Source organism: Ascaphus truei, chromosome 1 (genome assembly GCF_040206685.1).
Source record: "Ascaphus truei isolate aAscTru1 chromosome 1, aAscTru1.hap1, whole genome shotgun sequence".
Lineage (NCBI taxonomy): Eukaryota > Metazoa > Chordata > Amphibia > Anura > Ascaphidae > Ascaphus > Ascaphus truei.
The window spans coordinates 494685330-494697679 of record NC_134483.1 but is presented as its reverse complement, the minus strand read 5'-3'; the positions used below and the strand labels follow the sequence as shown (position 1 = coordinate 494697679).

General features: G+C 39.6%; 1 protein-coding gene across 1 annotated transcript in view; it reads left to right on the top strand.

The window, feature by feature from the left end:
* Window positions 1–8677, top strand: part of NCAPG (non-SMC condensin I complex subunit G) — a 44140-nt gene extending 35463 nt beyond the window's left edge. The window contains exons 16-21 of the mRNA XM_075568847.1: window positions 47–221; window positions 3010–3171; window positions 4877–5015; window positions 5803–5892; window positions 7997–8066; window positions 8417–8677. Coding sequence (XP_075424962.1) covers window positions 47–221; window positions 3010–3171; window positions 4877–5015; window positions 5803–5892; window positions 7997–8066; window positions 8417–8543 — 763 coding nt within the window. The 3' untranslated portion in view covers window positions 8544–8677. The remainder of the gene's footprint in view (window positions 1–46; window positions 222–3009; window positions 3172–4876; window positions 5016–5802; window positions 5893–7996; window positions 8067–8416) is intronic.
* The last annotated feature ends 3673 nt before the right edge of the window (window positions 8678–12350 follow it).

Sequence of the window (12350 nt, the reverse complement as noted above, 5' to 3'; positions counted from 1 at the left end):
TTTTTTTTTATTTGATTTTTTGTGTTATTTCTTACTCTTTCCATAGGACAAATCAGGAGTGTTTTGCAGAAGCTTTCCTTCCTACTCTGCAAACACTGTTCAATGCACCGGCTTCTTCACCTTTAGCTGATATTGATATTTCCAATGTTGCTGAACTACTTGTGGATCTCACAAGGCACAGTGGTTTAAATCCTCAGAACAAAATGTCTCAGGATTTTCAAGTAAGTGTGAAATCGATGTTTGGTTACACGTTTAATTACAACCGTTGTCCAATGCTGTCAGGAAACCGAGAACACCCACCTTTAATCTCCATTATCTACTATTATCAAGCAACTAAAAGACATTATTTAAAAAAATAATGATAATGAATTGTAAAATCACATTTAAATAAAGTTCCTGTGTGGTTTTACTTTTAGTCAAAAGCCACTGAAAATATTATTTTTGTAATTATGGAGAAAATACTCCACATGTATGAAATTACTTTAATAAATGCTATAGTAGGCTACAAGGCTGATTTTATGCCTTTTTTTTTTTTTTTTAATATTTTTATTTTGTGAAACTAGAAGTAAATCGTATATAGTAGTACTCATACTGCAAGTATCAACCATTGTTGGATTAGTTTGTTGCTCATATTTTTCCTAAATATAGGTACAATGTATTTTCTCACAAAATACTATTGTGTAGAGCTGTAGTTCTCAAATGTTTTTTTTGCGTTGGGGCATCCTTGATGAAATTTTCAAGTTTCGGGTACCCCTGCTTTACAGACTTCACTCATCCCCCCCCCCACTTCAAACACGCCCCCACAAGCACGTGCCCCCACCCACCTAATTACAAAGGTGTACTGCGTTTAGATTTCAGAATGTGACAAATCCTTTCCCACAATTGAGTCCTGTATAAAATGCATTAAAAGGTTGCATGAGTTTATATTCCCATGTTTTTCTTTGCATTGTGAAATTCCCCATGATTGTAACTTTTGTGTCCTTGATATGATTAGGGCTACAGAAATGTATCCCCACAGGTGTATTTTTATTTTATTTTTTTGTTGTATGATTAATGGTGTAGGGATGAATGTTCATTCTTTTTCTTATGGTTTGTCCTGTTTCACCTATATAAAATCCACCATTAGGGCATTGTGCATGTTATCGGGTATACCACATTGGATGAGGCACAAGTGAAGGATTGTATATTCCGTGTGTTATAGGTAGCCAGTCTATGGTTAGAATGTGTGTGCAGGTCTCACATCTTTAGCATTGACTGGGGAAGGGGCTGTGATCTATGGGCTGTGACAAGGCGCTCCCCATGATCAGTTTCAAGTCTGCTGCTTGTCTATATGAGAGATTCTGTAAAGATTTTTTTCAATACGTTATCTTTATGGAGGTTTAATTGTAGATGAAAGGCCGATTTCAAGCTTAACAACATGGATGCCAGTGTGTGTATATCTATTCATGTAGTGTATGTGTATATGTATATATTCATACAGAATAAGAGTAGAAATAATGGGGTCCCTTTGGTACCTACAAAAACAGGGTGATCGAGGCTAAGAGCAAGCATTTCTATTATTATTATTATTATTAACAGCATGGTATGAAGGGAAGGTAATAGACATACTGATGCAAAGCTGGGGAAGAGACTGGTAATAGGGGCAGGCCAATATTTGGGTAAGTCTGGATTTCCTTGGAAAATGTATATATATTGTATATATTGAAGGCAGAATTACAATATTGTCTGCAAAGACTTGTATATATATAATGCAGATGGCTTTCTATTTTGTCTCTGAATAAATATTGGAACAAGATCTGTTCCGTGGAATTATTGACTGACGTGGAAATACCTATCGTCAGTAGAGTTTTAGCTATTCTGCACAGGATTTCCTGTTGAGGATTGGAGGTAACTAATGGTCCCCATTTTTCTTCCTATTTTTGCTTGTATTAAAGCTGCAGTTCAGTCAATATCCTGCATGTGTGTTTTTTTTTTAATAAATCAGTTCTGTAGTAAGAAAAAATACTTTTAGCATTTTCTGTTTTAAAAAAAACAACTTTGAAAGACCAATTTTCTTGTATTCTATTTTAACAAGCATTTACTAAGGCACTGCCCCTTCATGTCCTGTCACAAGCCCTGGCACACCCCTTTGTCAGCCCTGCCCTCCCTCTTGCACATGTCAGTGCAGGAGTGCTCATGAATATTCATGAGCTATCACTGACTGACAGAAGCAGATGAAAAACATATGCCATATCTAAAGATGTCGCCAAATTTCGCCCGATCAATACATGGAGAACGAATTGACTGGCAGCTATACAGTTCTTTAAGTAATTAGAGATTGCCCACATGAAACTATTAAATTAAAAAAAAAAAAAAAAAAAAAGACTGAACTGCAGCTTTAAAGGAGACATTTTCTGTATATGCTGGTCGCTGTGTGTATTTGTTTTTCTGGTGTTTGTAACCTTCCTTTATGAATTTTATCATCGGTTTATCAAGATGCTGGTTCCCTGTCTGTAGAATATGAGCAGATCCAGTTGTATATTTATGCTTTGGCTGTAAATTGAGTGTTTTGAGTGTCCTACCTTACTTTTCCTTGTCTAAAAAGTTGCAACAAAGTCACAAATAAAGGATGTGTTAGCCCGTAGAATAGACGGAGGGCTTTGCAATAAATACCTTGTTCAGAAGGAGAAGGCAGAAGGAACGGGTCAGTGAGTAAAGACACGGACTTTAAACAACGGCACTGAGTTTGAAGCGGGGGAAACTGGTTCAATTCCCTGTGTCGGCTCCTTGTGACCTTGGACAAATCACCTTATCTCCCTGTGCACAGGCACCAAAAACATAGATTAGAAGATCTGGGCAGGGATTGTCTGTAAAAAAAAGCGCTTTGAGTCTTAGGCCCTGCATGAAATAAAGTTCTTGTTGTCATGCACTTTTCTTTTACATCGAGCAACTAATGTTAAGTTAGACTAACTAAATAAAAATGGAATTGGTTAAATGTATTAATGTTTCTTTATTGTTTTTATATTTCAGGCTGGTACAGTGCATGATAGCTTGGCAATAAGACTTTGCAATGAAATGTTAAAAGAGCCTACTTCTCCAGATATTCGTATATATGCTAAATCTTTATGTTCTCTAGAGCTTAATAAAGGTTTTGCAACAGATCTGGCACCTCTTTTGGATATTCTTTTGGAGGTAATACAGTTTTTATATTTTATTTATTATGTATATGTATATAATAACTAAACGAGCTTAAATTTATTGCTAAAATAATATACTAATTGCAAGGAAATATTGCAATTACTAGCATCTTTTCCCAAGCTTTGTTTTTTTGATTGCACATGGGATGAGAATTATGTGCTACATCATTTTTAAATCGATATCTATATACAGCTGAAATCCGTTATAAAGCGGTGCTTTGGTCCACCCGATTCAACAGTGTTTATAACCGGGATTGTGGGGGGAAATGACCGTCGCAATCAGGGTTTCGCGTCCGCTGGAGGGGGTGAGCTGGGAAAACTGTCCCAGACCCGCGGCACCCCCACAGGACTTACCCGGAGCAGAGTGCTGGGGATCTGACACCACGGGCATGCATGTATATGCAGCAGCATGCTGCTCTTCTCCTCCGGCTGACAGATCAGTGCGAGGAGATGGGGGGAGGCAGCGCCGGCAGCACAAGCATGATCCCACAACAATCAAGGTGTGTGTGTGTGTGTGTTCACACGCACACATGCACACACAAACATATAAATTTATACATATGTAACCCATTTCCCCCCCCCCCCCCCCCCTGGTCGCAGACTGGACCCCTAGGGTGTAGTAAGGGCTGGTTACATGTATGTGGGTGGTGCGTACCTGTGAGGAACAGGAGGGCCTGAGTCTCCCGCGATGGTATAGGGGATAACAGGGACAGGCTTCTGGGGTATATGCCTCCATCTTCTTAGCAGTAACGGTGCAGCGCCTCCCATCTCTGGCGAGCCCTAAGGGGTAGGGTGAAATCCTCCCAGAGAAGCCCTGGTCTCAGGGCGAGAGATTTCAGTCTCACACACAGTCTTTGATAAAAGCAGCAATGTCTCTTTATTCTCTCGGTAGCAGCACACAGCAGCAGTTCACACACAGCAGCAGTTCATGTACAGTGTACAGGGTCTTGTCCTCCTCTCCTTCTCCTCCAGGCTGTACCTCTGCAGGATGGGCTGTATGGATCTCTCTGTATCCCTGCCACCACCCCAAGTCACAGGCACTCAGGGTGGGGCTAGCTCTTCCCTCACCCCCTAAGCAGGGTGAGAGGCACTGGTCCACCTATTGCTAACTAGGCCCTACTCCTCAGGCACCTAGCTAGCTCACTCACTGTATTACTGCTCAGGTCTGAACCCAGGACAGAACTGCTTGTCACTTACAGGAACAGGCAGGACTAAGTTTAGTCAGCCCCACCCCTCATGATGTCAGCAGGCCCTCCCCTGTGTCTCATGCCTGCCACACAGTCAGGTGCCTACCCCCACCAATCACTGCAGGGCTTGAAGCGGGGGAAACCCATGATAACTACTGGCGGCCAGCCCTTAGCAGGAGTTACACCAGTAGGAGAAAGATATATAGCCCCCGTTTCTTACCGGGGTTACACATACATACATACATACATACATACCAAACATACCAAACATACCAAACATTTAGCCTTCAATATGATTGATTGGTATCCTTACTTTGTCTGCTGTATAGTTAGAATGAAACCATGCACTTACAGTAAAGTTGTCTGACCAACTGTATGTCTTTCATGCACTGTTCACTTTTTTCATTTCGTATTTAAGTTCTGCTTTTTGAATACTAGTGTTATTCTATTATAAACATGTTCTCTTTATTTTAAAGATTATTTCATACTTTTCCCAACACGTATTTACCACAGGAAGTGCCGGACAAGGTATGCCAGAGAGCCATAGAAAAAGTCAATATGCAGATAAAAAATGGCAGGAATTTAAATACAGACCAGCCTGGAGCCTCTCTGGATACAGAGACAACTACTAATGAGCAAGAAAATGATGCAGGTAATAAAATACATTGATAAAAAATGCATACATACAAAGTAAACACATTCAAAGTTGCAATAAAGACCCTTGTTTTTATTTGTAAATGTAACAGCGTTCTGTGGGTTCTTCATATACATGGTATATCTGGACTAGTCCAATATGTGTATTGAAGCACAAGCCCCGCTTACATAACTTTGAAAATTGGTAATTTAAATGTGTTCGTGCTTCTATTCCCCCCCCCCCCACCCCCAAAAAAAACCATGTCTGCTGTTCGTTCAACTCTCCCCCATTTTTTTTTTTTTACATTTTACCTCTGGATGCATAGTGAGAGGATTGGTGAATCAAAAAAAATACCAATTACTTTCAGGGATGGCCATAGAGCCATATAAACCTAAAGCCTAAATTCAAAATGCTATAAATAAAATACAAAAATGTGAACAGGTGTTTGTAGTATGTTTGTTATATAATTTTGGTACACATTAAAAGGCGTGCGTGGATCTTGATTTGTCACTTCTAAAACATGCTTTTTTTTTTTTGTTGTTTTATCAACTCTTCAAATTGCCAATTTTTTTCAATCAAATTTCTGTAAATGTTTATCTTTAAGTGTTTTTGATAGATATATAAAAAACAAAACAGATTTTTCTGTTCGTAAAAATGTCATTGACCTTTTTAGCAAGTTCTGCATTTCGTTTATATTCTAAAATGTATTGTGACCTTGTTTGTAAATCATAATATTTGTACTCTGCTATTTAAAAAATATATATATTTGATCAGTTTACTATAATTTGTTTTTCTGTTGAATTAGGAAAACAAAAAGATGGCACAGGGGATGTTTTTGAAGAACAAGATATCGACATATCTACACAGAAGTCTGCAAAAGGCAAATCTAATACTGGTATGATTTTCTCTTTGTTTTTTTTTGTTTTTGTTTTTTTTTATGTGGTTTTTTTTCTCTTGTAGAAAGTATTGTAGGAGAACTTAATAGTTTAATTATTACAACAGAGGATGTTGTTCTTCTGAACATACAGCTTTATTGTAGATTTACTTAAAGCAAGAAAAGATGCATCCTTTATCTTCTTAATCAATATTCTTGGTAAGTAGGTTATATAATTGTCTGACTTCTCAAATCACCAGCCTTATATGAATTTGTTTTTAAAGGTAAATTTTAGGATAATTTGTTGCTAGTCACCATCAACCTTCAGTGGTTCCAATATAAGCGCTCTTCCACATCCTGTTGACTTTTTGTTTGGTGGGAAATTCTGAGTTTTTCTTCCTAAACCCTGTAGGTTTGGGGTTGGGATCAGTGTATGTGTCTGCAAATGGGATTTGTGGCATAGTAGGACGTTCATTTCTGGCCAGCTTTCAAAAATCGAAGTAGTTCATACTTGAACAAAGGCAGTCTAGCTGTCAAAAGCTCCCCTACACTATAAACTGGGGCAACTGCTTTTACATTTAGGAAAGGGATATTTAGAGATTGATGCCAGATGAGTACCAATGGTCAAAACAAAAGGTGTGGATGGATACGGGATGACGTGAGGCCAATGAACAGATTGCTTTAACAATCTCAGAGGGGAGGCTGGGCTTGTATAATGGTATCAACAAGCTGCGTGGTTTGAGAAGAGAATATGAGAATAGATAAAACCTGAGCTTTCACCCCCAAATTTTAGATCGATATAGCCAATAAAGAATATCACTTGTGAGCACATTCACATGTTTTGGACAGGTCTGCAACCCTGCCTTTCAACCATTATCACCTAGCATACAGTGTTCCCACTGTAGCAAGGGATTCTGGGAAATGACATGCAAATGAGCACACAATGTGTCACCTTTTGCCTGGAATATCCATTCCATTAAAATGTATGATAGACATGATATATACTTTTTTTTTTAAATATATAGATATAGATAAAAGGTAGTAGCGCCAATAGATAAGGTAGGTACAATATTTAAACAAATAGAATAACTCAATTAACAGAAGTGCAATAAGAGATGAATAATTGCATATATATATTTATATTATATTTATATAGATTGTCCAGTCCAATGATTACGCTTGTATGGGTATAGGGCAGCTTTCAGGTGGAGAACCACATCCAGGAATCTAGAAAAAACAAGAGCGCGCAGCCCATAGCGTAAAAACGTATAAATTTAATATAAAAGTTGAGGAGAGGGAAACAAGCTCACTCACAAACGAAGATAAAAAACAGGCAATGTATATATCACCACCACGGAATCAGCACTGAGTCTCCTCCACAGCAAAGATGATACAGAAGCTGTCAACTGCCAGTCCACGATGTCAGACCTCGTAGTGGGCAATAAAATGAATCAAACGAAAGTCCTCGGTAGTCAGTCCTTTCAACCAGGTTGATAGCCATCCGCAACCAACACTGGGGCTCCTTGCAGCAGGGACAGAAGCTCACCACAAGCATTCCGACCCGAAGTGATGACGTAATGCCGACGCTGCAATCCTGATGCGTTTCGTCAGTCACGCTGACTTTCTCAAAGGATGATGGAACCTAGACCAAAGCGAATATATATACACACAAACTGGTTTCCTAGCAACCAATATCAATAGGAAAATGTCCCTTACTAGTTTTAACGGAAAGCCTATTGCTTACAATTGATTAGAAATGCATGTAGAAGCTAGTAGGGAAAGGAAATAAGCATAAGTAAATTGAACACTTGACAAAATACATCTATACACAATATGACTATGAAAGGACTGACTACCGAGGACTTTCGTTTGATTCACTTTATTGCTCACTACGAGGTCTGACATCGTAGACTGGCAGTTAGCAGCTTCTGTATCATCTCTGCTGTGGAGGAGACTATGTGCTGATTCTGTGGTGGTGATATATACATTGCCTGTTTTTTATCTTCGTTTGTGAGTGAGCATATAATTATTTTTATTATATATATTTTTTTCTCACAAACATTGTGTGTATGTATGTATATATATAATGAATTATTTGTTTTAAACATGCTTTTCTTTATTGTAGGTCGCAAGAAAGCATCTACTACTGCAAAGAAGCGCAAACCTAGAAGATCTGTAGAATCTGATATTGAAAGGTATGTTTTGTTCCTAATATGTTTAGTTATGCATGCTTACCTTGTGTGCAAAAAATGTTTTCAACAGTTCATCAGATATATTTATCTATGTGCTTTCCTTGTTACACACCTCATTCAAATTATTAACCTTTGCATTTCAGAAAAGTTGGTTCTCTGGGGATTGTTTTAGCACTGTGGTCTACTGCACTGTTGTGGGTAGCCGTTGTGCCATTTTAATTGGCAAAATAAGCCACCTTGGCATCCCACTGTTTATCTTAATTTTGCAACATTGGTATCGCAGTCGGGGTAACCTTTGAAACCTTGAATATGTATTGTGTTGCTGGTCAAACAATTAGTTTTTTTCTTTTCAGTGACAAACCCGAAGCTGCACAGTCCGTTGCTGTCAGTACGAGACCAGCACGGAGAGCCAAAACTGCAGCGCTGGAGAAAACGAGAATGAATCTAACAAACCTTCTCAATCAAGAAGCAAATGAGTGATGTATTTTATGTAGTGAATTTGCTTACATTTACAAGATATATATATTTTTTCTATTGATAAATTTATTTCTCACACTGCCACATAAACATACTTTTGCTGTCATATTTGTGTAAATAAAATTAAATCAATAACATCGCTGTTCTGGTTTTCACTGGTAGCACATATGCTATGGAAATATGCCCTTTTCCATTTTGTAGGATCATTCCTAAATTTGCTAGTAGAGTACATATGGACCCCAGCCACTCCTACCTACAGGCAATTTTTCCTATCTATATAAGGGAGGGCGAGGTATGAGGACAGGCAGCAGTTCTTAAAGCTTCAATAAGGTGTACCATGCGGCAGTGGGCAAGACACAGAGCAAATTGTCATCGGACACAGGAGAGTAACTGCTGCTTAAGCATTATCTAGCAGTTCTTGCTTCAGCATGGAGACAATGCTAGAACCGTGAAGATGTTGCTGATGAGGCAAAACACCTGGTTTGTGGATGTTTCTCTGGCACTGCCGGTAGGGCAGTGCCCCCAGTGAGTATTACAAGAGATTTTGCAGAAGATGACTGGCAAGGTAGTGAGTGCAGAAAGGATTTCCCGTCGCAAACTTGTCTATCCCCCTGCAGCTCCAGCACAGACCGCAGATCGCGGCTTGAGAATGTGCATGTGTGCCATCAGGCGCTCTGACTCCAGAGCGCCCTGTGTGACTGGGGCCGTAGCCTTTGGGGCTTTCTTTTTCATATGATTTTGTGTCCATTAGAAGGTTTCCAAATCATTGCAAGCCCAGTGCAATCTGTGAGCTTTGTGCCTTCCAGAGAGAGAGTAGTCCGACTACAAGATTTTAGTGACTAGCTCACCATAATTCCAATCTTCCTGATTTGTATTCTGTCTACCTCTTAGGAGATTGGTGGCTGAAGAAAGAAAGGATTAAAAATATTTACTGGCGGTGCTGTAAAACTGTAGTAAGCAATTGCATAAAAAAAATGTGAAGACACTACTTGGTTACTTGGTTTATGTGCAAAAAGTAGATAGAGATTTTGGTTACAGTCTTCCTATCTGAGGTAATCAGTCTTCCAGGATGATTTTTTCTTATTTTTTGGAATCTTTCAGAGGTGATATAAGATGGCCAGTCTATGATGTTCATTTAACACAGGGCTGTCAAACACATGGCCCACAAGATGTTGCCATGCAGGCTGCGACCGCTCTGCAGACACACTGTGCTCGAACCAGGGGGGACAACTGGGTCATTTAGTCCCCGTGCCTGCAGTGGGCCTGGCCGGTCGGCTTTGGAAGTTGTCTGGATGCCTGGCCGCCTCCCCCTGCTGCTTGTGCGTACCAGAATTAGGGCACGTGTTGCATCAGATGCTTCCCCCAAGATAAGGTGTGCGAGTGGGGTTTTGTGTGGTATTTGGGGGGGGGGGCGAGGGGTGCAACGTGTGTCAGAATTTCTGTCTTTCTGTCTCCCCCCCCTCCTCTCAGGGCCACATACCGGGATTCTGTTTCCTCTTCTTTTAGATGGGGTGAGTGACTTTTACATTTATTTTAGGGACTATATATTTAATTTTTTCTTGGTGCGGCCTGATTCTTGCAGTTGAACTTAAGTTAGCCCACAAGCTAATTGGCATTTCTAAATTGGAGCTGCAAGCATTTATAGTCTAAAGGTTGAAGTTCGAGGCAGGACTGCTTTCTTTTTTTAAATAGTGGCCCTAGCCTACCAGAAACACATGGGCTCTAACCTTCGTCAGATGAGGCTAAATAACTTTTTTGTAATATCTACAGTCCTATATTTTGTGGAGCAGGTGTATTAAACATGGTATAAAACAAGAAACAAATGTCCAGAGCAACATGTGACAAAAATACACAGTAAAAAAAAGTGTATATAGATATATATATGCAAATACAACTGTATGCTCATCTGCATGTCTTATGCAGGTCTGCAACCCCGCCTTTCCCCATTATCACCCAGCATACAGCACTTCTACTGCAGCAAGGGATTCTGGGAAATGACATGCAAATGAGCACACAGTGTCACTTTTTGCCTCAATAACCAATTTTAAGATGGTTCCCTATAGGCTTAAGCTTGCTGCATGGTCACAGCTTTGAGCATAGCCAGGGTTAAGGTGCATACCCAGAAAACCACCCACAGACAGCTGTTTCGACCTTGATGGGTTTCCTCAGTGTGGGGTTGATTTTAACTGGATATGCATAAGAGGCTATGGGATAGGCTGTACCATAATACTGAGTTAAGTTATGGTGAGTAAAAAAAGTGACAAAAACCCTCCACAGGAAAGCAAATATGCAAATACAACTGTATGCTCATCTGCATGTCTTAGGCAGGTCTGCAACCCCGCCTTTCCCCATTATCACCCAGCATACAGCACTTCCACTGCAGCAAGGGATTCTGGGAAATGACATGCAAATGAGCACACAGTGTCACTAAATGGTTTTTGAGGCAAAAAGTGACACACTGTGCTCATTTGCATGTCATTTCCCAGAATCCCTTGCTGCACAAGGGTTGATGCACACTGTAATGAAACTCCAGCCACAATTGGCTACATATATTGCAATTGCAAAAAAAGTGTTGAATAGCTTTGCAAATCTAGACCTTCAAGAGTAACTGCAAAAAACACGATTGCAAATATCACGTGATATATATATATATATATATATATATATATATACACACACACAAATGTAAATACAACTGTATGCTCATCTGCATGTCTTAGGCAGGTCTGCAACCCCGCCTTTCCCCATTATCACCCAGCACACAGCACTTCCACTGCAGCACAGTGCTGTTTTGACAACCGCATTGTTATCGTTGTTTTAACAACCCCATTGTTTCTTTCTTTGCCAACTTTCTTTTACTTTTTTCCCCTTCCTTGATAACTTAATCTATATTTTGAAGAATTACTACTGTAAATATATTGTTGGACATCCTCAAACTGTACATTTCTACAAATGTATTTTGAACTTATTATTGCCGTTTGAGCCACTTTTGCATTCCTTCCTTATTGAAGTATTAGCCTCTTCCTAGTGATTCGTGTGCTTAATGATCTCTTGGTGGCGAGACAGGTGACTCTCCGATCTTAGTACTCCTTGATCTCTGCAGCATTTGATAATGTGGACCATGGGATCTTAATGGAGTGCCTGAAGAATTTCTGTGGACTGGGTGGCACAGTTCTCAGCTGGTGCAGATCAGTTCTCACTGGCAGGTCTCAGAGAGTATCTTCAGGAGTGTACTCCTCTGCACCTGTGCCCCGGGGATGTGGCGTGCCACAGGGTTCTATCCTATGTGTACATGTTTCCACTGGGTGTCATAATCAGTGGGCATGGCCTGGGTTATCACTGCTATTCAGATGACACAACTCTACTTGTCCTTTGCACCGGGTACTAAGGACTCATTTTCAGTCATGAATCGATGTTGAACCCCACCAGGTGCTGAGCATTTCTCTCAGTGATTACACATAAAATGTGATGTGAGCAAATGTGAAATAATGTGCAATGATACAATATTATTATGCAAAACATACAATGTAATAATACAAGTGCTTATTAGAAAGTCCAATATAGCTGCCTATAAAGTCCACTGATTTTCATTAAAAGTTAAAGTCCCAGAAAATGACTTTATTTGGCGCTTAAAAATTGGATGAAAAAATGATGTATAAAGTTAAACCCGGTATTGATAGAAAATATACAGACAAAATGGACCCTAAACCAGCTACTAAATTGTTAAATTGGCAGAGTACACATACAGTATAAATACCAGATGTGTTTCAGTTGTTTATCAGACAGAACGTGGCCACGCGTTCGCAGTAG